Source organism: Phasianus colchicus, chromosome 6, assembly GCF_987193195.1.
Source record: "Phasianus colchicus chromosome 6, bPhaCol1.hap1.1, whole genome shotgun sequence".
In the NCBI taxonomy this organism is placed as follows: Eukaryota; Metazoa; Chordata; class Aves; order Galliformes; family Phasianidae; genus Phasianus; species Phasianus colchicus.
This window is the reverse complement of record NC_143441.1, coordinates 23275725-23300547: the sequence shown is the minus strand read 5'-3', so window position 1 is coordinate 23300547 and position 24823 is coordinate 23275725. Positions and strand designations below refer to the sequence as shown.

The window sequence follows — 24823 nt, the reverse complement described above, 5'->3', positions numbered from 1 at the left end:
AAGATAGAACATGACAGATATTAGTTGCAGGTTATTAGTGATTTGAAAGGGAAGGTGTAACACTGGACACTAATGGCAGCTGCAGAAAACATTTTTGAGGGGAAAAAAACAAACACTTAGCACTAAAAGACAGCAGATATGAAAAAGCTCCAAAAGAATACCAGAAATTCCAGATCCTTTTCTAAAATCTTGAGCAAAAAAAAACTCTTTACAGTTGCTGGCATTAAAGAAATGCTATAGAGCTTGAGTAAGCCTAATACTTCTATTAAAGACTGTCTAAAAGGCATGGAACCTTGCGAAAAGATTAGATGTAATCTGTGTTTTAGAACAGAAATCCATTTGTAACAGGATTCCCTTTTATAGTATATGCTATTTAATATTATTGATTTGGGCGTTACAGTGCCCAAAAGCATGTCACCCACTTGAAGAGCTCTATAATTCCTTTAGTAAGATGACTGTGAAGCAGCCCTTTCCCTCTGTGATAACTGACCCAGAGGATATTACTGACTTCAAAGAGAAGGCAGTTTACATAGAAGAGAGAACACAAAGAACCTCACTGTATCCCATCATATAGGGAATATATTGATTTTATTATATATTTATGAATAAGATTTCTTCTTCTGAGCTCTTGATTTGGGTTTCCTTAAGGTGTTTCTTTGTTATTCTTGCAATTTTTTAAAGCAGTGAACAGATACATAATTCTGGTTATCCTTGTAATTATTCTGCTATTTTTATGATTTCAAGAATTCTTGTCTTCTAGAAGCAGTGTCTTGATAGTGAGTAATATATTTTAACTCTTTTTTTTTTTTTAATCTGTCTTCTATTTTTTTGAATAAAAATTCTCCTATTCATTCCTTTTAGGTTTTAACCTTTTTGTCAGTCCTGGCATTTTCTAATTTGCCATTCTCATATATTTCCATCCTGAAAACAGTTACTTTTTTCTTTCTTTGCTACCAGTCACATCTCATGATTCTGCCCTAAAGTGATGCTCCCAGACTACCCTGCCACTGCCCATGCCTTCATTTTTATCTCCAGATCCATTTGCTCAGTTCCCTGTTCTCATATATCCTCTTACTTTTGGTTCTTTTTTTTTTGAGAAGTTTATCTTCAAAAATGCAGAAAAAGAAACTTTTAAATCTATAAATGCAAAAATGTTTCCTCTGTTCAGTTCTCTGACTAACCAGTGACCCTTAAATACCTCATACAGGTAGCACTGTGGCACTTAGACTCCTCAGGAGCAGGTGTTGACACAGGTGAGATCATTATCATTATCACAGATCTCCCATCTAGCCTTACTTTCTTATGTTTCTATATTAGAAAAATTATAGGATATTTATAAAATCTATTTATCAAGTAGTATTTCTTTGTGAGACTGTGTTAACAGTGGACTGCATTCTTCGCCGTTATAGGACGCTGCTTGCCAGAAAAGCACAGACCAGATAAGGAAAACAGGACTCTGGTATGTCCCTCTAATTCAGGGGGCAGTTTGAAGCTTTATCTGTCATGATGCTTGCCATGCATGAAGGTTGAATTACATGAAATAGCAATCAAAAGTACTCCTATATTAATCCTTAAAAAAGACAACTTTGACAGGCTTTCTCAGTACAGACCAATCTCTATCATGCTGTAGAACAACTTCCCATCTACAGAAAATTAACTAAGACCTATTTTCAACTGGCCAAGTCAATTTCAAAGTTAATATCATTAGGAATGGCAAAATAAATATTACTAAAAATAGCAAAGTATAAACTAAATAAAAAACAAAACAACAGCAACAGAAAAAAGCAATGCAACAATACAGACAAAAAATAAAATCAAGAACAAAAAAGCCAAACCCAAAATAAATCTAAATGGCCCAAGTGCTATAAAAATACATCCAGGGGAAATTCAAATTAAGTGATCATACTCTAATTGTAGAGATAAAAAAGAACTTATGTCCAGTTCTGAGCCAATTATAACAGGGAGACGTATATAAAGTATTTGATTAGGTTTTGTGACTCAGAAGGATGATTTAGATTTTCTAAGGTGAATTTTTTTTGGCCAGTCAAAAGTCTGCAGACTACATACAACTCAAATTTGTCTTTTGTCTGGAAGTAAGCTTCATGAAGCAGTAAAAGGTACAACGGCTACTTTTTTTGCCCATGCATGGTTGCAAGTCTCTTCTACTTACCATTTTATTCCCATTTAATGTCTACTTAGGTGAGATTATGAACAATGTGCTGAAGGCATCCTGGCCATTTTATTTAACTCTTCACAATCAAGACTGATATCTGCCAAGGCAGTAAGTTTCTGTGTAATATTGAGAGCCTATGGGAGTCATATGAAGATATTTGAGGATTGTTTTATTTCAGAAGTTAAAATAGAGCATCAAAATGACTACTTCTGGCTGATACAATAAATATAGCAGAAAGACACTTCAGAAAGAGTACCAGACTGGAACAAGCAGACTGAATGCATGAAACTCAGGAATTTCTAAGTAACCATCTACCCAGCAATGCTTTACTAAAAGAGAGAAACATGTTCTTTTTCCTCTTTGTGCTGTGAAGACAGGTAGAGTGTCGTAAACTGATATCCTGCCTTGGATGTCTAAATATCCTTCTATAGTCCTGTCTCTTGTCCTTTTTCTATTAATCAATACTACATATCTGTATAGGTTTAGTATAGTGGCAATAATAGCACATGGAACAAAAATCATGTCTTCTCTCAGCACTGAGGGACAATTCAAGTTGTAACATTTTGAAGTGCCAGTATAAGCAGGTTTGTGCTTCCTCGTCATTGATAATTTTCTAGTCATCAAATGATAGTCAACTGGCACAGGAAATAATTTCTCTTCTTGCTTCTTACAATTGTCTTCACTATCTAATGCTTTTGTTATTCAGAAAGTGAATAATAAAATATAGCCAAGGATGTGAATCAATTAGCAGAAATTTAAAGTAGAGATTTAATCTTTAAAAATGATTATATTTTTTTTAAGCAGAAAGTTTTAGGATTATTTCTTTTTAAAGAAAATTCTCAGATTTAGTCATTAGTTAGTATCCTTCTATGCTGAGATTGTTGCAACAAGATTAACACTGTCTGTATAGATCTGTAATATTAGTTATTCCATTTATTACTTATTGATACTATTTCATTTATTACTTATTGATGCTGTCTTCCATCACATTTATCTCTCGTGTATACTGAAATTGAATGAAATTAATTACAACTGAGGACACAAGATTTCTGCTACAGTTCAAGAGCACTACACAGTTTCAGGTTATTAATCTTACATTTCAGATTTTTATGTTGAAATTTCTAGGGATTTCATTCCAGATTTATGCCAGAGAATAATTGCAAAAACACAGCATAAGCAATTTTAATCTACATACTAATACATCCTAGTTCTAAATCTCATCATAAATACTATATTCAATATATATTATTCACAAAACTACACAGCAAGTAAATTTTTTCAATGGCAAAGTGCATTAAAATTCTTTCTGTATAACTTTCTTTTAAAGGCACATTAATAAGACATTTTCCTTCTGTCAAATAATGCTTCTAGGACTATAGCCATTTCAGGAAAGAAGGCAATATTTTTTCAAAAGGCCATATTTTCAGTTTTAATGAGTATTAAAGATCATATTATGCTACAAGTTTGTTGACTTTAAGGGACGCAAACCTCAACTAAGTGTTGAAATATCACCACCACCACTGTGGTGATAGCAACTTTGATGGAATCTCGTGGTTCTGGGATTGAAGTGAACAAAACTCTTCACTTCACCATAAGCTCTGTAACCTGGCTTGGTTTTTGATCCTCTCCACAGTGAGGCAAAAAATCTTCTATTTCCTTTAGAAAAAGAACATGCAAGAAAAAACCCTGTTTCACAGCAGCCTCGGTTGTTAAAATGCATTGGTCTATACTTTGGCACCTCCAGAAATTTATCAGTATTTTCCTATTCATGTAGAATTTTATGGGTTACAAAATCCCCAGATAGAGTTGTCAAATTACTCTGTATGAGTCTGTGGCTGTATTTTTTCTAATACAGACACCAAACAACAGTGCTGAAGACCAGACAACTGTACAGGTAACATAAGTGCTTGCAGGTATTCCTATCCATAGGTGGAGACATAGATCTTCCAGGGACCTGAATGAATTTCATGCTGCAGCTTGGTTTCAGAAAAGCTGAAGTAACACGTTCTTCTTTGCTCTGCAGGAATGACAAATGAGGTAATACTGACTAACTCCTTTTTTCTTCACAGAGTTCATCTCATAGTCTGTTTTTTAAAAAAAAAAAAAAAAAAAGTTCAGTGCTTAAACATGTGCTATTTCTTATCCACCCCATGAGTTTTCTGACCAGAATAAAATGACAGGTTTGTACCATATCCACTTCGCATCTCCAACTTTGTAAGGACTTGTTACAGTTTTCTCAGCCATCACACATTTTTTTTCCTCTTTTCTGTTGCCCTGTTTGGTCCCAGGCTCACAAGTCACATTGGAAATAGTTCATACTTATTCAGCAAGATGCTGACACCCTGATATTACAATCTAAGGCTTTGATAACATTAAATTAGGTGGTAAAATAAAATTTAAGATATACAGCAAAGACCAAGAGTAATCCAGATGGCTAAAGCTAATACACATGGACTTGACAAAAGCTAATACATAGGGGTTAATCAGTACTGTGACTTTTAAAACTATGAGGTTTAGTTATAGGAAAGAATTTTCATTCTTTCCTGCTAAAGACTGGGAGAAACTGGCTCCTTTATCTGCCATAAGAGCTTGATAATGACTGGTAAGTTGCAGAAAAAGGAAAGAGTGTGTGAATCCATTACAAAACCAATAGTTTCTTTTTACTTCCTACAATATGTAGCACTTAAGTTGAATACTGTATACTAACATTCCAAGATTATCAGCTCTTCTTCATGCACAGTTGAACTGCTTCATGACCTTGCTACATCAATCCTGATCCAGAATTGGCTGATTTTCCTAATTCAGTCTCTGTAAAAGCCAAACAACAATATTTAAGAAAATAAAAGGTTAAAAATACTCAAATTTTCACTACAAGTATGTCATAATAACTGCATGTACTTTTACTTTTGTAACTAGAATGGTATTCAAGCATGGGGAACCAGACAATGAATGAAAGTAAGTGGGGGATTTTGCCCCAAAGGGTATGGTGTTCTTGGTATTTTGTTGACAAGGCGATCTACTGTGTCTGTCTTCAGTAGGTGGGATGGCTGTTGGTGGGTATGTGTTAGAGCGAGTGTAATCTATTTCTAGAGCTAAGGTTCAGAGAAAAGTCCAGAAGTGTTGTGTTGGTTATGTCTCTCTAACTATACAAGTTATATCACTTGTATTGGCAAGTGATGGTTACCACTTATTCTCTTCCACTGTGACGTTGCCACAGATGCTCAAGAAAATGAATTTTGGACATAGCAATGTAATCTTTTTGAAGAACTGCCTTCATTTTTCCCTGTCTAAATTTCCCTTTTCAGACTGACTCACTCTTTCTACTTAGCATCTGTACACAGAGGATATTTTTGCTCTTGCTTTAGGCTGGTCTTCATTTTTGCGATTTTATTGCCAAGAGATATTTTTTGCTAAAAGTCACGTGTATATGGGATTTTGCTGCATACTCAACCTATTTAAAACCACCAGTAACGATAGCAAAGGATAATATAAAATGGGAAGGAGGACTGAATCAAGCAATGTGTTTTATTTTGGTAATGTATTAATGTATCTATTTTAAAGTAAATTATCTTCCAAATGTAATTTAGTTTCTCATCAAAACTGAGTATTTTTAAGCAAAAAAAAAAAAAAAAAAGGATACACACATGATTTTTGGTGACTGTCTGCCAAAATTTTACAGTCAAGTGTAGAATCCTGAATCTAGAAAACAATATATCTTTGAAGATAACATAATAAATTTAGTAAAGTATCTCACAGAACAAATAACATTTATGCAACAACTTCATTTCTTTGCATTCCTACATAAATGAATCCAGTTGCTACTAATAGTTTTAAAAGTGTGTTTGTAATTTAAATCTGTCACAGCCATATAGCCAACCTCTTTGTATATCAACCTTCCCACACATTACTTAGGATCTTATACTGAATATTTATCATATATGAAATAATAGTAATAAAAGGTTTAAGTATCTAAATTTACTGGATTTATATATTTGTTGTGCTTTGTAAAGAGTACGAGACCTGAGGCTGGTAAAAAGCATTATCTTTATATCTTTTATTAATTGTGTTATAGTTCTGCTCAGATAGAAACAGTGACAACTGCCCCACTCCTTAAAAAAGAAAAGCTGTCTTTTTCTCACCTGAGTAAATGGAAAAAAAAGTATATTATAAGACACAGTGAAGGTTATGCAGAGGTAAATGTATCAGTTGTCTGTGATGAACTGTCAAATGTAAAATAGTATACAGAGGAACATGTTTAATGACACTGATCGTCATTTAGTTTTGGAACAAACTCTTACAACATTTACACTGCTGAGAATCATGAAAAATACAGAAAATGATAAGATGGCTTCTGAAAAAGAACAAATATTTGCAGTGAAATTATCCATCATCTTTCAGATATACATCATCTGCTTGTGACATAGTTTTCCACAATGCACCTATGCTAAAATCATGTATTTATATAGACTAACTGATTCATGTTTTATAATCAGCTTATTACTCCTTTAGTAGTTGAGACAATGTTGTTACAAGATTTGGTTGGAAATAAGTTATTCTCATCTGTGGTCACATGGTTTCTGTGACCATGGAAATACCAAATAGTTTCTGAATGTTTGTGTTACAACCTGGTTAAAGGAGAATAATCCCTTCTTCATCTCGTTGTCTTCACTTTCTTTTCTTCATCTGCCTTGGGAGTTCCAGAACTGCAAGAGATAAACACTCTCACTTGGAAATAGGCATAAATGTTAGAGCATGTCCTGCATCTGGTACTTCAAGTGGCAGGTATAGGTTTCCTTTCCTTGCAGCTGTAACCAACACAGAGCTGTGGCTATGAAAACTGCACAGACCATCTTGCTGAGGGAAAAATGGAGAGCATAAGGATAAATTGTGGTTATTAAAGAATCCCCTGTCAAGTTTGCACCAGAGGGAGTTTCCCAGGGCAAGATCACCACAGTTCTGTGTCTCTTTCCCCCCTGAGCACTTCCTCATCGTTCACCTCCCATCAGCCCCAAGTCCCAACTCAAGCTACAATTACTGTAAATGACTATGACTTTGGTTATTGCTTTGCATTTTGCCTAACCGGTATAGACAGGTTGCAATTGGAAGCCACAAGAAAGCTGTATGCTCCTTTTGACTCTGAACAAAATTTTTACTTCTGAATCAAATCAGAACCTATGTCAGTAACTGTGCTGGCATCACAGCTTGAGACAACAATGTCTATTACCTCCCATTAATCACACCTCATTGTTATTCTAGGCCTGGGCTACTTTGGAGAGTATATTTGAGCTTGAATAAAGCAAAGAAGCACTGACTAAAACATAACATTAAGAATTACTTTAAAATAATTGATAAGTCTTCACTTATAACTTGTGCAAACACTGCAATGTGAAACTGAATGGAGCTCAAGGAATGATAGCAACTATATTTCTAGGAAACATTGTTGAGTTGGCTTTGCTATGTCTCATTAGAGAAATCATCTTTTGTATTGTTTGCAATATCATATACTTTCAACTTTCCGCTTCTTCACAATTATTCTCTACCTCACTAAGCTAACAGAAGCTTATTGTTCTCATTCACTCTTCCTTTCAACCAGGCACACAGAAAAATAACTCCTGTTAAATGCAAAAGCACTCGATTCTTTTTCCAGTGCTGAAAAGACAAGGGTTTTTTTAATTCAAAAAGCACTGATTGTTATTCTTCCCCTTAGGCTCTTATTACACACTTACGGCATCTGACAGCCAGAAGTGACATTACTTATGGTCTCTTGAAGCTTGCACTTCTTGATAGTTTTTATATCCTTTTAACTAACTGTTCTTAAAAAAGAAAGCCACCCATTTGCTATCAGGCCTTCATTTCTACTACATGAACATTTTTGGATCTGCAAGTATTGTCTCTCTATAAACCTAGCTCTTTCTTGCAATCTTTTTGGAGTCTGGAGACAGAGGAGCCAGTTGGGTTGACCTCAACTACTTGTGCAAGGGTGTTGTCAGGGATGACCAACCACTCCAAACCAGTGCTTTCTCTCTGCTTTGTTTTCATGCCCTTGCTGGCCTATGCCCAATCTTCAGCTCTGCCTACAGTCATAAGAGGCCTTCAGACCAAGAGAAGATGACTGGCTGCCTCAGGAAGATGGGTAGGAGCCACAGTTCCTAGAAGCCAGAGAAACTGAAAAATAGCTCTGCTTCATGGCCTTCTTGCAATTTCTGTTCCCTGGTTGCTCTGAGCAGCAGTACTAGAGCAAGAGGGAGGACAGAGCTGTGCAGACACAGAAGTGCTTGCAGAAAAGATACTTGCAAAGAGGTTCTTGGAGCACAGGAAAAGCAAGAACTGTACTCCTTGAGTGGCAGTGAGCTGCTAGAAAAGCCCAGGGGCTTATGGAAACACACTCTGAAAAAATTCATCCTTTTTTTTTTTTTTTTTAATGTGTCAATGTTTATTTGTGTGAATCTTGCCAGGAGTAATACTAATGAAAAGGAAGAAAAAATACAGTGAAGGTAGATATATAACATTGCTAGAACATTATTAAACTAGACATATTGAAGAACAAAACAAACTCTGAATATGTTCAGCATGAATTTTCTTTTCTTTTTTTTTTTTTTTAAGTGTATGGCTGCTTTCATGCCTCATGTGTTCAGATTTCTTTTGTTGCTCTTTCAAGGCCACCTAATAGCATCTGTCTTACATTCTTGCATTTAAATCCAATTTTCACTTATTAAATCAAATACTGTTAATGTCCTGAAGAGAAGGACGTCATGAATAGAAAATACACTGTCCATACGATCACTAAAGTGACATTTATATACTAATTTTCAATACAGTTTGCATTTCATAAAAATGGTTTCATTAATAAAAGAAGAAAACAAAAATGATGAAAATAGAAAGCTAATAATTATGTTATGACAACTTAAGCAGGTGTATTGAGCTAAAACTTATTCTGTATATTGCGTGTGCTGTCTAATTTGTCTGATTGATACTTTCACAGTGAGATAAAAATAGCAACAAATAATTACATGATTATGAAGAGCCACAGGGCAAACACCTACCCTAGAAGTTTGGAAGTGGCTTCCAGCAGCCATGAATTTGGCACCCTTCACCTGCTACCTTTTCATGGATGGAGCTGGTTCACATGAAGCTTGGTAACATCCGTCAGCATCTCTGAGCACCCTGAGTAGACAAGCCTTATGTAACCTAGGAAAAACTTTTAAGGGGCAAAGTAGATGTGCATATATCTGCACATCACATCTATGCTGGAGAAGGTCATAAGCTGCTCCAAAGTCCTGTTCTGTTCTCAGTGATAATTTAAACTCATATAATGATGCATATCAGAATAATGTAATGTATATTCCAGTTTTTAAATGTCACTAGTTAGAATTTCAATTTTTTTGTTCTTGGTGTCCTACAGCCAGCACAGGAAATGAGAGGTGCCACCAAGAATTCCTTTCATATCAGAGAAAACCCCATTGGAAAATACTTGTTTGATGCTTCATGCACTTCCATGTTAAAATTCCTCTCTGAACTATAGAAAATACATGTAAAACCCCTCTAAATATCTCAACGAAATGAATTTATATAGAAGAAAGCTTCAAAATTTAGACTCATTATTATATTATATTTACAATGTAGAATTAATCTTAAAACTGTTTCTTCTTCTTTTACATGTTGTGTTTTCCAAGCAGGTGCACAGAATGTCACCAGACCAGCTTTCTTAGTAACACCAAAGTAATGCTAAGTCTTGGTTTTATTCTTCAGAGGCATTCCTTCACTTCTCTGACTTCAACTCCTCAGGGCATCAACAGGACTCAGTACTCCTTATTTTAAGCTTTTTTTTTTTGATGTCATGGACATGAAAACTCTATGCATCAGCAGTATATCCTTCCCCCCAACCAGGATCAACATTCAAAACTCCTGAAGTAGTCTAAATCCTGTTTTAAATGAACTATTTGTTGCAAGTACAATAAGACAACAAAGAGAAGTTCAGTAGTAAGGGAAGTACTCCTGGATTTGAGGGTTTAGGTGCAGTGCCTGTTCCACAGAGGCTTTTCCAAATGCCTCAGGCAAGTCATCTAATGATATCTATGCAACTAAGTAAGTTCTGTGAATATGGATGTTAGCATCTCTGTTCTTTGATATCCCAACTCTACTGGAGCTGGTAAAACTTCCTGATTTTACTAGAGTGATGTTAGCATGCAAATGCTAAAAATTAGATGTGCTTATTGGTTCAGAGGTAAGGTCCCCTTTCAGAGTCTCATGGTGTTCGAATAGTTGAGATCATTATAGTCTCAAGCAGAAGTTCAGAAAGTGTATATGTACATATGCACACACTTTTATGAACAACAGAAAGATCCTTGCTAAATTCTGATGCAAAAAGGGAACTATGCAAAATGTGCTATATATTAATAAATATATTATTAACTATTAATAAATATATTATTAAAGTAATAATTTGAATAAACTGGAAATTGAATACCACAAGCAGTGCACTTTTTACTCTTAAATTCACTATTCAGTGCTACAAATTACTTAAGATATTTTCAGTGTTCCACTTATGCTTTGACTGTGCATCATTCTATTATCAGTGCTGTATTTGCAGCTAATGAAAACCTGGGGCTTGGATAACATTCCACTTCTAGTTTTGCCCACATTAGCTGCTGTAGCAATATGATTAACCACAGCTTATAGAACCTTCTTGGCAGGTATTCTCACCACCTTTGCTTGCAAGACAAGCTGTTGAGCCCCAAGTGATGGTTTCACACCTCTGATGAGGCGAATTAACAGCCTATCACAGCTGACACCCACGTTTCTCCCCCCCCTTTCTGCCCCAGCACTAGCCATTCACTCCTGCCTACAGCATAGAGCTAACAAGGTGTTTCTGTGAGCCAGTTTCTTCCATTAAGCAACAAAAAATGGATCTTTTTTTCTGTTGCTGGATGAGTTATATCAATTAATAGAAAAGCCTGTTGATAATCAGAGCTGGAACAAAAAAGGAAGGGGACTTGAGATAACAGGAACATACAGATGAGGAAAAGCAGGAGCAAGAAGCTGGGTAGTAAGGTTTTCTTGACAACTGAGGTTGCTGTCATTCACTGTTGACTCTTGCCTTCCGTGTGTAACTTCTGTAATATAAGTACAAGCTAAAAAGATCAGAGGGCAGTACAAGCATGTTCCATTTAGTGGTTTTTCTCTGAAATGTGCTTGGTATCTGCTGATGACTCACATCTCAGCCACAGTCTTCGATTTCAGGGTCTTCTTTTAGTGCAGCCTATGACCAGACACTTTGGCTAACAGCAGTCTTGACAGGTTGTCCTCCAACTGCAAGCACAGCTAAGAGCACATGTATCCTGCACCCAGGAGCCAACCACCAGCATGTAGCAGTGATTGTCCTTAACTGTGTGTGGCTAAGAAGTATTGGGCTGGACAGAAATTGCTTTTCCTTGAAAAGAAGTAACAAAATGTCTGTAATAATAATAAAAAAAAGTAAGTAAATAAGTAGAAGCTGTCAGATTTCATATTTAAAGTCATAAATAATAGGAAATATTCAGTCAAGCAGGTTCTGTAAATAATAACATACTTTGAGAACCGTAAAACCAGTGGAATATCTGGTTCACTCTGCTTAGCTTCTGGCATAAAAAAAAGCAGCTGGGAGCAAGGTCAAGGAGCTACTGGACCAGCCATGCTCACATGATATGGTAGATCTCCAGAGAACGTGACTGTTCTATTAGTTACAGCAGCACTGACCTCTCCTTGTAAACATCTGTATCAGTGATGGTAGACAGGTGAAAAACTTTCCAAAATGTTTTCAGAAGTAGCAGTAGTTTTTTCCTATTGCTTGCTTTCAGGCTAATCCACATGTGGTATGAAATTATATATATCCTTTAAAATCCATGTGAAGCAATCTCATATCCTGACATTTCTGGTATTCCACATCTCAAATTCTGGGCTTAGTTCCCCATTACGCATAACTTAGGCCAGCTCTGCCTCATGCAGCTTGTGAAGAGACAGCACAGTCAGATGTAAAAGCTGAAAAAGGTGAGAATAACACCTTTTTTTTGTGACTTTTTTTCCAGGTGACTTACTTGAGGTTTTCTGAGTCACTGAGCAGCCGTACAAGTGCCAGCATTGCCATGAAGGAGTCAGTGGCCACAAGCACTGGAGAGAGAGACCTACCCATCCTGAAGTACCTGGAGATGGCTGTGAAACTACACAGCTACATGCCAGCCCATCACAGGTAGTTATGTGGCTGCAGGTGAATCAACACAAAGTGAAGTGACTAACCCTCAAGATGTTAATTAGAGTGTCATTAAGTAGCATTGCAGGTGCTAATAACCTGCAGTGCAATGACCGATGAGACCAGCATGCAACACTGTGATGAGCAAGATGAGGGTTTTTCTGAGTGCTCTCAAGTACAAACAACCTGAGAGAAAGCATAATGTTACGAGTTTCTGGAATCTTTGTTACTCTATATAACAATTGTAAACTTTGGCAGAACAAGAATAATTTTTAAATAAGAACTAAAACTAAGAAATACTAAGAATTCCTTCTGGCTTTCTGTAACATTTCCCTTCCCAACCTGTTTGAAGCAGGAACAGTAGGGATGGGAATTCTAACTGTGGTATTATTCGCTGTCAAGCTGACGAAGTTGTTTAGCCACTCGGTGCCAGATCTTCCATCTGCACCCCTGTGTGATTGCAGCAGCTGCTGCCCAGCTGTTTGCTGGCCTTACCTCTGCCTACTGATTAAAAACGTGCATTCCCACAGAGAGAGATTTGGTGGTACCCAAAAGAGCTTGGATCTCTATGAAAGCTTGTCAGTTATCTCAGCTATGCATAGAGCAGTGCTTACCCTAGAGCTGTGAGGTGCCCTTCTTGAAGCCTTGGGCAGACCTTGTCCCAGTGAGAACCTTTTCCATTTTTTAATATCTAAAATATATACATTAAAATAGAGGGCTTATATCTCTTTCTCTTAATCATCTATAAATTATTATGCTCCAAGTAGGTAAAGAGAGAAATAATTTCCATGTTATATTGTCTTAGTCACTTTCTAGCACGCTTAATGTTCCTCCTCAGAAAAAAAAAATTCAGAATATAAAGGATATTACCAGCTATCTGGTAAGTGAATTTTGCAGTGCTCATACATTTTTCACTGCAAATGCGTATTTCAGCAGGAAACCACATGAGACAAATTAGATTTCCTGTTCTGCTCATGGAGAAGCAGAAGGCTCCTGATGTGTCTAGCTAGTTCGGAGTTCTTATCTACCCTTACAGGAGACACAACTCCAACATTAAATTCTTCAACAGTTCTCTATCTGAAGACTGACATGAATGGGTTGAATGACACTGAATGAGTGCTGTCCACTTCTGGAAACTGCTTGTTGCAAAACATAGCTACCAAGACTAGCAAAGTACCATAAATTTGCAGCCTTGGAAGCTGACTTTAATGTCAGGCAACTGTATCTGAACTCTAAACTAAAAATTTAAACATACAACTATAAATTAAGGTGCTTTTTTAAGTCAGACAGAGAGCTGCTTATGGCCACATTCTTTTGCCAAGCAGAAGAGTTGAACTCTTATTTCTTAGCAACAGCATCTTATAGCATCACGTAATTCCAAGGAGTATCTGAAAGCAGTTTACTTTTCTCTCTCACATAATAACTACAACTTGATGAAAAGAGAGGACTTTTGTTATGATTTAGAATGAAACTTGTAACATTTTGGAGGTTAATCTCATCAATGTGCATGAAGCTCTATAAAACAGAAAGCACTTTTTATGTTCAACTCAAAGAGATAAAAAATACCAAAACAAAATATCACCTGTGCAATGCGGCACAGTTCTTTTCTTCCAAAAATTGTCAACAATTTGTTGACAATTTTTCTTTAAAAGGAAACGAAGAACAGATTCAAGCAATAGTTGGACCCTCCACAACACCTAAAATCAGATGGAGATAGCTGTGCTTACAACCAGGTTTAAATTTCCATTTCCGGCCAGGTTTAAATTTCATTTTTGAAAATCAGTTGCATTTGAAAGTTTCCAACTATATATATATATATTGTGTGTGCATCCAGATTCTTGTCTACATCAGAAGAACTGTTGTGTGTTAGGCTGTGGGACGCAACCTTTTCATTTGTTACTTTGGTGATGTAATGAAGAGTACTCGTAGAAAATTTCCACTTGATACTAAAGTAATGGGACTGTGTGGGAGCTGAAGGATTATAATTCAAAATAATTTTGATAAATGGGAGAAATGGTCAGTAATCAATAAGATAAGACTCAGTGAGGACAAGTACAAAGTAATCTATTGAGGCAAGAGAAAATCAAATTCATAAATACAAAGTTGACAATAGCAACAGCACTGTAGAAAGACACCTGCGTGTTACAGTAAACCACATATTGAATATGAGTCAACATTATGAAGTTGATGCAAAGATAGAAAAATTCATCCTGGAACATTTTAATAGATGTGTCATATACAAGATAGGGGTACTAATTGTTTTTCTTAACTCACCTCTCTGAAGCCTTAGTATGGTGTAATTTAATAGGCTAGTACAAAAAGAGGTTTAAAAAAGAAGAAGAAGATATTTAAAGATATTTAGGAGATATTTAAAGATATTTAGGAGATAGAGAATAATTTTTAAAAGGAAGGATATGCTTGTTCTAAAAACTAAAGCCTGATGGCAGCTGTGGCAGTGTATGATGCCATGTAGAAGGTTCCCATAAACAGGGATGCTGCTGACTATTTTTCATGATGTTGAGAACAAAACAAAAATAAACTGGTTTTAATTGTAGAAGGAAAGGCTTAGGCTAAAATAGGGAAAACAGATAGGCAGAAATAGGCAGAAATATATACATTATGTAAAGACGTAGTGTAAGCTCCACCATTCAGCTTTTAAGAACAAGTTAGAAAAACAAGCATTAGAGATTCTCCAGTCCTTGGAAGTGGAGAAAGGCAGCATGAGCTCTGCAGTTTTTTCATTCTAGCTACTGTTGTTAGTAGTGTCAAAGAAACAGAAATCTTGTAACTTGAATGACCTCTTATTTTGATACCATACATTTTCATAACAATTTCTGACAATGACTTCACTTTCTTATCCACAAAAATATTCACAGAATCATAGAATGGTTTGGGTTGGAAGGGACCTCTAAGATCATCTAGTTCCAACCCCCTGCTATAGGCAGGGACACCTCCCTCTAGACCAGGTTGCTCAAAGCCCCATCCACTTGGCCTTGAATGCTTCCAGGGAGGGGGCATCCACAACCTCTCTGGACAATATGTTCCAGTGTCTCACCATTCTCACAGTAAAGAATTTCTTCCTGATATCTAGTCTAAATCTACCCTCTTCCAGTTTAAAACCATTTCTCCTCGTCCTGTTGCTTCATGCATGCCCCAGTGGCCTGCTCCTTGTAAGTATTAACATCTGCAGAGGGGTTAGATCTCCTGACTTTGAGCCAGTCTCTCAACGTAGCTTAACATGTCTCCTGATGCATGCATGTCTTTCATTCCATGTATTTATCTTTATTGGGATTTATTTCTGGCCATTTGCAACTAAGGTTTCCCCACTTAGCCTCTCTATACACATCAGATCCAGAATTCAGTTCATGACACTTCTTGCTGACACCACTGGAGCTGCTTTTACCTCCAGGTAGACTTATCTGTTACTTGAGTAAATTACCTAATGAAATATGTTTGAAGTTTTGTCATTCTACAGTGGCATACTTAAATAGATACCATACCCGTTTTAAGGATCTTATTTCCTTAAATACTTCTAGTTTTTTGTGTTTTTATGTCTTTGGACACAGGGCAGTTAGGATCAATATATTAATCTTCACTATCTTGCAGCTACTGTGACAGTGGGATTCAGCTGTAATTACTTCTTAAATCAGATCTCATTTGTTACTTAGAACTAAATCTCACACCAGCAAAGCTACCTACTGCCTAAAGCAGTCATTTGTGGTAACACAAATTTGCTAATTTTAGCTATATCCTTCTGTGACATGAGCCACCAATCTTGGGTAGCTGAAATAATCTGTTACTACTAGCTTACTTCCATTTGCATCTTTGTTCTCTTCTTTTACAGTGGTTAGTCTTCCTCCACCAAATGCACTGACACTTGAATCCAGACAGAAATGGAGTCTCCAGCTCATTCTCAATTTTATCACCTGAGAAATTTCATTAAAGCAAAACTGTATCATAGTGAAAGTGAAGATTAGAAAATATATTTGAGAATTTGAAATTTGCTTGATTTGTTTACTTTCTTTTCTAGAGGTCAAGGGCAGAAGTTCCACCTCACATTTCTCTCCCACACCTACTGTATTTTGAACTTAAATTCACAGGTATATTAATTGATTTTGCCAAACAAGAAGCAGTGTAGTTACGGGCACATTCCTCATGCAGCATGTTCTGCATTTATTAGTACCAGATTTGTGTAGAACTCAGCCACTGGTAGCATGTATAACATTTGGTTTGCATGTGAGCATGAACTGCAAATTACACACAGCATAGGATATCCTCTTTACTCTTACTGTGTATTACAGGCATATAATTAGTCAATCCAGGTTAAACTGAATCTCGGTTTCTGATCTTCTGTTACTCTGTAAGGTGCTTGCCCTGTTTCACTGCTGGTAACAGCATAAGGAGCACCCTACTGTTATTGAAGCACTCAGCAGCTTTCAAAAGCTCGTATAAAGTACTACAGAACTATCACCACACCTATCACCACAGCCTCTGCATTCTTGCAATGTCTTTGCAAGACAAACTGAGCAAGAAGTATGTGTCTGGGCACGACAGTTGTGCTTTCAGTGCAGATGCGTGCAGACTTTCTGACCCAGAGGTGACATTTCCTGCAAACAACGGGCTGCATAAAGTGAAACAGCGAAGCTGGAGTTACATCGGGTTCAGCTTTCAGTGTAGCTAGATAATGTCACTGACAAAGACAGGATTCTTTTGAGTGTCATGTCTGGCTCTGTGAAAAGAGTTCTGCCAGCACAGATGAAGCAGATGAGCACTGGAATGAGATTTTTAGCAGTTAAAAGTACAATATTAATGGTTGATTTGTGATAAATTCAGCCCTTATTTGGTAAGGTAATACTAGTACATCTTGATCAACGTACAGGGGAGGACAATTTAGTCATGTGTTGACCCAAAGCATGCTTCCACAAAACTAGTGCTCTCATAGCATGTCAGGATTGGAAACATATCACTAAGAAGAACATTTTTGGAAACGAAAGTAATCATTTTGGTAAGTGGTAGTAGATTTTTTTCAGATACTTTCTAACAGCAGCATCACTAAATTGAAAAAAAAAAAAAAAATTACTCTGTACATTCAGCTCTCCAAGCTCTGTATCAAAAAGAAAGAGTAACTGTGTTGCAAGCTGTTGTAGACTGTGCAAGACAAAACCAGTGTCAGGTGATTTGGCAAGATGTGGGATGTATAGCTCCTCAAGCTCAAAAAGACTTTGGGTAAGACTTACTTTCAGTTTCCAAGCACACAAAAGATTACACATAGGAAAGCACACAGTAGAGAACAGTCATCTTCGTAAGGTATGCATGTTAATTCCATGCTGGATAATGTGAGTCTGGGTGTTGAAAATGGACATCTTTGACCAAACCAGGATAAGTCTATTAAAGGCTGTCCTGGAATTGATAAGCATGTTGTGTTTTGGATTTGCGGCAGAGTAGCTGGCAGTAGCTTGACCTGATGTCCTGAGTAATGTCAGATGGATGTCATTTCTATATCCTAAGTTAAAGTTAACTTTTACATTGAGTGATGTGAAGTTCATTAATGGTCAGGGTTGAAATGGCAAAGGAGTGGGGAGTGAGTGAGCCTTGTCTAGGCTGAAATTATTGCATTAATTCTGTTTAGAAAACAATAAAGGATTGATTCAGCATCTCAGATTGAATTATTTTCTAATAATTACTGCTGCATCATTATGATATGATAAAATTCTTAGGAAAACATCAGGCAAAAATCAGGTGCAATGGATACAGATGAGGTAGGAGGAAAGAAGAACTTTGTGTTTCAGGCTTGTATAAGTTAGGGTCATGACAGTCAGAGCTGAAATATTCATTTTTACCATTGGCTTTCCTGGCGGGAGCATACTTGACCCAGTTCTGTGCTGTGTGGTGTCCCATAGGCTGATGCATCTGCAAAGAAATGACACAACAGACAAATTCATTCCTTGAATTCCCATGGTGGTTTTGATAATGTTTTCCACAGACTCTCAGCAGGTCAAATACCTCTGAGTTGGTCCACTTGGGATCACGTGGAGCAAAGCCTAGGGAGTGAGCTTGCCAAACACTTGATTTCCCCTGTGGCTCTGATCCAGGCTCTGTCTGATTGGTAATGCTATGCCGTCACTGAATTCTTCGAAGCTGCTGTTTTTGGAGCCAAGACAGCTTACAACAAAACACTGGATTCCAGGAAGGGCCCAAATAAGAGGAAAAATATGCACCCGAACCTGCATATACACAAGGAAAGCAACTTCCTGGAAACATTCAGCTTCTATGACAAAACAGCACCAAGAGCATTAGGGGAGAACAAAAAGACTGGCAAAAGAAACTTTGGGCTGGCCAAAGAAGTTACTTCAGAAATGCAGATATCTGATACCTGATCTTGCATAATCCTGCCAGATTAAAATTATTCCCCCATTTATTTATGTATTCTTACCACCAACACCTCCCTTACATCAGAATGGTTTTATACCAGTCCAACATTTTGTGTCTAAGGGCTGCAGCATTATTAATCCAACCAGCTGCCCTACAACCAGATGTACAGTTTTCTGAAGCCACTGTCTCATTCTTGTCTCTGCTGCTTACAGCTGCTGGCCTCCCAGACCCTTCTGTCCAAATGCAACCTATGTAAGTACTGGCAGATAGTGGAGAGAGCCAATGAAACTGGAGCATGCAGCCAGCTGTCTCTCCCTCCCCCTTCACGCCCCCATCTTTTTTTTTTTTTTCTTTGTAAATATATTTAGGTGTTACTCTGTTCAGCGTGACGAGCCTTGCTGTGTTCAGCAGAGAAACTCCTAAAAGTTTAGAAATCTAAGACTGTGTGGTAGGTACAAAATCAATGCAGGCACTAAGGTATATCTTAGAGAATAAGACAAGAGTAAAAAAAAAAAAAGTAGGATATAATTTGAGACTAAAAAGAAGAAAGAAATGCAAAAGGAAGGAGGGAGCAGAAAATAATGGGAAATACAAGATTCAGAGAAGTAAGTACAAGGAGGAGAAATCTGGGAAGAAAACAAAATCAGGGTACTATGGAAACTCATCAAAAGAGAGAAAGGCAGAAAATTTAGGACTGATAAGAGAGAAAATTGTACATGTGGATACAGAGATGGGAGAACTAAAAAATTAAAAACAAGGAGCTAAATCCCCACTAGTTAAACAGAACACTGAGAGAGGTGCCAAGCTGAAAGTCAATTTTATTAGTTTGAGCCCTAGTTCAAACTACACACTCCCTTTTGATGTGATGCCTGAGCTACATCTTTCCAGGATCCTTATCCTTCAGTGGGCCTCTGCTAACTCCGGTTGTGCCTCTGTTTGCAGATATCAACACAGTTTAAGCCTGAAAGGAAGTTGTGATGAAAACTTTTTGCTTAATTTTTCCCTATTTCTGACACTTTTCCTTCATCTGTCCCAACAGCAGATGGGAATCCTGTGTCAATGAACACTCATCATGAGTTGTAATCATCTCTTTAAATCAACAGGTAACTTCTGCCGACTTACGTGAGAATCTGCAGGGAGTAAGAGGTATGAGGGGTGCACAGGGTGAGCCCTGGTTCATGTGGGAACAATGCTAAAAGAGGCGTGCTCAGAAAGCTTAGGTTGGCAGGAAGAATTTGAGCAAGAGTGACATTTGAAATTTGGGAAAGAGTAGGTGGTATAGGAGTGTAACTGTGGATGATAAAGATAAAAAAATCACGATGCCCCTACTGAAGCCACCTACACCACCACCACCATCTTTTATCCGCCACATCAATCTCACACCGAGCTGAGACAGTGCTTTTACACCCCAGGGCCACATTTCCAAAAGGACTACAGATTCTGAGACACCTGTTTCTCACTGAAACAAAGACGAGTAGCCTGGCTAACTTATCTGCCCATTCCTCATGCAGCCTCTCATTTCAGGAGGTGCATGTGGCACATTGTGAGGTATTGCTATTAGCTCATCTGGGTGCAAATCATTGTGCTTGTAAGGTTATTTCCTGATGCATCAGTGTGTGACCTGCAGGCTCACAGCATGCACCACCCAGTAATAGCTCAGGCCACTTTTATTTCTGATTGTTTCCTTGGTCTGTGATGGAAAAGCTCAATATTTTGACATCTTTATTGCAGAGGATGCACTGGAGGGCTGAGATTGGACGCTGTCATCTAAAGATTGGCATTGCTACCAAATTCCTTCCAAACTGAAATGGGGTCAGCAAGCCCAGCCCAGCTGCCAGTTCCTGGGCACCCATCATTTCTTCCACCATATCACATCACAGCCAGTTTCAACTTAACCAGAAACCTTCCAGAAACAGCCATGGGAAACTGGGAAATGCCAAGGAGAACTGGAGGAAACCCTACCGAGAAAACCAAAGGCACAACCATAATTGACGTTTTTATTGTGACACTGATCAGCCCAGCCCGCCGCAGCCACCTCCTCCCACTCGCAAAAGCCCGGCCTAGGCCCGCAAGGCAGCCGGACGCCCAGGGACACCTGCCGCTCTGCGCATGCGTCCCCACCACGCGGCCGCCCCTCAGTCCCTCGCCCAGGACTACATATCCCGGCGTGCCGCGCGCGTCCCTCGTCGCAGCTGAGCCAATGGGAAGGCAGCTTCTTCCCGCCCCCTCGCCACCGGCTGTGGGAAATATGCCCGGCAGGTGGGGAAGGGATCCCTGCACGCCATTCCCCCGAGCGGTGCGCCTGGAGAGCGTCAGCTCGGCCAGCCTGTACAAACTTGGGAAGGGAGAGCGGACCTCGGCTTCCTTACGGAAACCACAGAGGTGTCTCGGAGGAGACGGACCAGCGTGGAGGGCGGGGGCGCCGCCACAGCGAGAGCCGCGCCGGAGCTTCCCGCGCGCTGTCAGTTAGAGGCGCGCGAGGCGGGCGCGCGCAACCCGGTTGGTCAGTGCGGCGCGCGGCCCCGCCCCCCAACTCGCTGGATTGGCTGCCGGCGCGCACTCGCGCGCTCCCCCTTCCCTCGGTGCCCGAGCCTCGGCGAGCAGCCCGGCAGCGAGGTCTCGGTCTCGTCCCGCCCCGCGGTGCCGCAGGCCCCGCCCTCCTCCCGCCTCCCCCCGCCCATCCGCGCTGTCAAGCGCTGCACGAGCGCGCGCGCCGCGCAGCCCCGCCCCCCGCCGCGCGGCCCGGGGACGAGCGGGAGGAGGAGAAGAAGGCCGAGGCCGCCCTTGTGCTGCCCAGCCGCCCGCCGGGCCCGGCTCGCGTCCCGCCCTCGCCCCGCCTCCTCAGCCTCCGGCGTGGGGAGCCGCGCTGAGGCGGAGAGAGCGCGAGGGGCGGCCGGGGGCTGGCGGCGGGGCTCGGTTTCCTCCTCAGTGGGCGGCGGTTGGGCCCCGGCGGGCTCCGCCCCGCCGCCGCGCGCCCTCCCCCCGGCGGCGGCCGCCGGCCCGCGGCTGTCACTCAAAGCGGCGGGGCTGAGGCCGGCGGCGGCGGCGGGCGGAGAGAGAGGAGCTACGCCACAGCCCAGCGGCGGCCATTCGTGGAAAAATAGGCCGTCCCGCTCCTCCCCGCTCCGGCTGCGACCGGCCTTCTCCCCGCTACCCCCACCCCACCCTCCGCCTCCTCCTCCTCCTTCTCCTCCCCCCTAGAGCGGCGCCTCAGCGGGGCATTAATGCGGGATGAGCGGTATGTAACCCCCTCCCTCCTCCCTCCCGAGCACACCCCTCCCGCCCTCCCTCCGCTCCTCCCTCCACCCTCCGTCCCCTCCATCCCGCCCTCCCGCGTCCCCCCGTTTCTTCCCCGGTCCCCCCGCTCACCCCGCCCTTCCTCCCGCGCCCCCTTTCTTCTCCTCCTCCCGCCGTGCCGCCCTCCTCCGTTCCCCCTTTCTTCGCAGCCCTCCCTCCCGTGCACATCCCTCCCTCCTTCGTTTCTCTTTGCCTCCCTCCTTCCCTCCCATGCACAACCCTCCTCCTGCCCCCTGAAGCATCGACGGCCACTCAGTGGCCGATGCTTCGGGGGGCAGGAGGAGGAGGAGGGTTGTGGGTGGTTTTCTCCTGCTGTCTCCGGGAGAGGAAACCAAACCTCCCCTTTCTGGGTGTTAACTCTCCAGCCCCCATGGGTTGGGTTTCAAACCACGTTTCTCAGGACTCGGTTCTTTTGTAATAATGGTTTGCGCCGTTGTTTTTACGGAGAGATACGGGCGAGAAGCTGGGAACCAAAAAGGATACGCTTGTAGGTTTTGTTATTGTATAAATGAAGGTGAATAATTAACCTGTTACACTTGATATTTTTGCAGATCAAAAGAAGGAGGAAACTATGCCCACAGAGGGAGAGAAATCTCCCGAGGCAGAGAATAACAACAATAATAATAAAAAAGGGAAAACTGGAGGCTCACAGGTAAAGCACGCGCTCCCGAATTGGGAAGTGCACAAACTATTAGCATTTAAAATTAAGTGTTCAGCTAGCAGCATTCCCTGCTGAGGGCATCTTTCTTTGGATTGGGTGAAACCTAGTTGTTGGAGTGCAGTATTTTTACTGTCTGGATGTGCTTTTTGATTGCAGTGTACAGCGATCAGCTGCTTTCCACATAATAGAGGTCCTTATAAAATTTGCCCTTATTTTAGGAAAAAACACTGGATTGAGTAAGCCATGGAGGTCCTGGTTGTCACATACGCATTGATAACCATTGGCTTGTATTTAAAGATTATTTAGAGAAACGTATACTTCCTTATTCAGAGCTGTATCATTGGTCTCTATGCAGAAGCATGTTTTTGTCTGCTTCCTGTGTAAATCTCAATGCTTACTTCTGATGGTTAATGCCCGTGCTCTTCTGAATCTGTTCTGTTTTCTCTCTTTCTGGGTAGGATTCTCAGCCTTCACCTCTTGCTTTGCTAGCAGCCACTTGCAGCAAAATAGGAACTCCTGGTGAGAATCAAGCAACTGGACAGCAGCAGATTATTATAGATCCAAATCAAGGTTTGGTGCAGCTTCAAAATCAGCCACAACAGTTAGAATTAGTAACAACCCAGCTCGCTGGAAACTCTTGGCAGCTTGTTGCTGCATCTCCTTCTGCTTCAAAGGACAATAATGTTGCTCAACAGGGATCTTCCGTTGCCTCAAGCGCACCAAGTCCCTCCAGCAGTAACAATGGAAGTGCATCTCCTACAAAAACCAAATCGGGCAATTCTTCTGCAACAACCCCTGGACAATTTCAAGTCATTCAAGTACAAAATCCAAGTGGTAGTGTCCAATATCAAGTGATACCACAGATTCAGACAACAGAAGGTCAACAAATTCAAATTAATCCTGCAAATGCTACTGGTCTGCAAGATATACAGGGTCAAATTCAGCTTATTCCTGCGGGAAATAATCAAGCTATCCTCACGGCTTCAAATAGGACAGCTTCGGGGAATATTATTGCTCAGAACCTAGCAAATCAGACAGTCCCAGTCCAAATCAGGCCTGGTGTTTCTATACCACTGCAATTGCAAACCATTCCTGGCACTCAAGCACAGGTTGTGACAACTTTACCTATAAACATTGGTGGAGTAACCCTAGCGTTGCCTGTGATAAACAACATGGCAGCTGGAGGAGGTTCAGGTCAAGTTGGCCAGTCCACAGAGGGTGGAGTTTCCAATGGAAGTCAGCTGGCATCTACACCAGTCACTTCTGCCTCTGTTAGCTCAATGCCAGACTCTCCTTCTTCATCGTCCACTTCTACGACCACTGCTTCAACATCTCTAACTAGCAGTGACACCTTAGTAAGCTCTGCAGAAACAGGCCAGTACACAAGCACAGCAGGCGGCAGTTCAGAGCAGCCAACGGAAGAATCTCAAACAACTGCGACAGACTCTGAAGCCCAAAGCTCTAGTCAGCTTCAGTCAAATGGATTACAGAATGTTCAGGATCAGTCAGGTTCCCTTCAGCAGGTACAGATTGTAGGTCAACCTATTCTACAGCAGATACAGATCCAGCAGCCTCAGCAGCAAATTATACAGGCCATTCCTCCACAGTCGTTTCAGCTCCAGTCAGGGCAAACTATACAGACCATCCAGCAGCAGTCTTTGCAGAACGTTCAGCTGCAGGCAGTAAGTCCAACTCAGGTGCTGATCCGGGCTCCAACTTTAACACCATCAGGACAGATCAGTTGGCAGACTGTACAGGTTCAGAATCTGCAAAGCCTTTCAAATCTTCAAGTTCAGAATGCTGGGTTACCCCAGCAACTCACCATTACGCCTGTGTCTTCAAGTGGTGGCACAGCCATTGCCCAAATTGCTCCAGTGGCTGTTGCTGGTACCCCAATCACCCTGAATGCTGCCCAGCTTGCTTCAGTACCTAATCTTCAAACAGTAAGTGTTGCCAACCTGGGTGCTGCAGGTGTTCAAGTTCAAGGAGTTCCAGTTACTATTACCAGTGTTGCAGGTGAGTGGTCTGACAAAGTGTTGGGTTGGTTTGTTGTTTGTTTGTTTGTTTTTTGAAATGGTGGGTTTTTGGTTCTTTT

General features: G+C 40.5%; 1 protein-coding gene and 1 long non-coding RNA gene across 3 annotated transcripts in view; one reads left to right on the top strand and one right to left on the bottom strand.

The window, feature by feature from the left end:
* Positions 1-6256: 6256 nt before the first annotated feature.
* Positions 6257-22206, bottom strand: LOC149917493 (uncharacterized). Its single transcript, XR_016467756.1, has 3 exons — positions 22140-22206; positions 18239-18308; positions 6257-6876 (listed from the first exon to the last, which is right to left on the bottom strand). It is a non-coding gene; the product is annotated as an uncharacterized LOC149917493 (long non-coding RNA).
* The window catches only part of SP4 (Sp4 transcription factor), a 26666-nt gene continuing 22801 nt past the window's right edge, over positions 20959-24823 (top strand). The window contains exons 1-3 of one of the 2 annotated variants that reach the window (XM_090142685.1): positions 20959-21029; positions 22619-22719; positions 23187-24744. In XM_090142685.1, coding sequence (XP_089998811.1) covers positions 22639-22719; positions 23187-24744 — 1639 coding nt within the window. In that variant the 5' untranslated portion in view covers positions 20959-21029; positions 22619-22638. Of the gene's footprint in view, positions 21030-21770; positions 22009-22618; positions 22720-23186; positions 24745-24823 lie in introns of those variants that run through there. The other variant, XM_031590083.2, reaches the window with a different exon arrangement.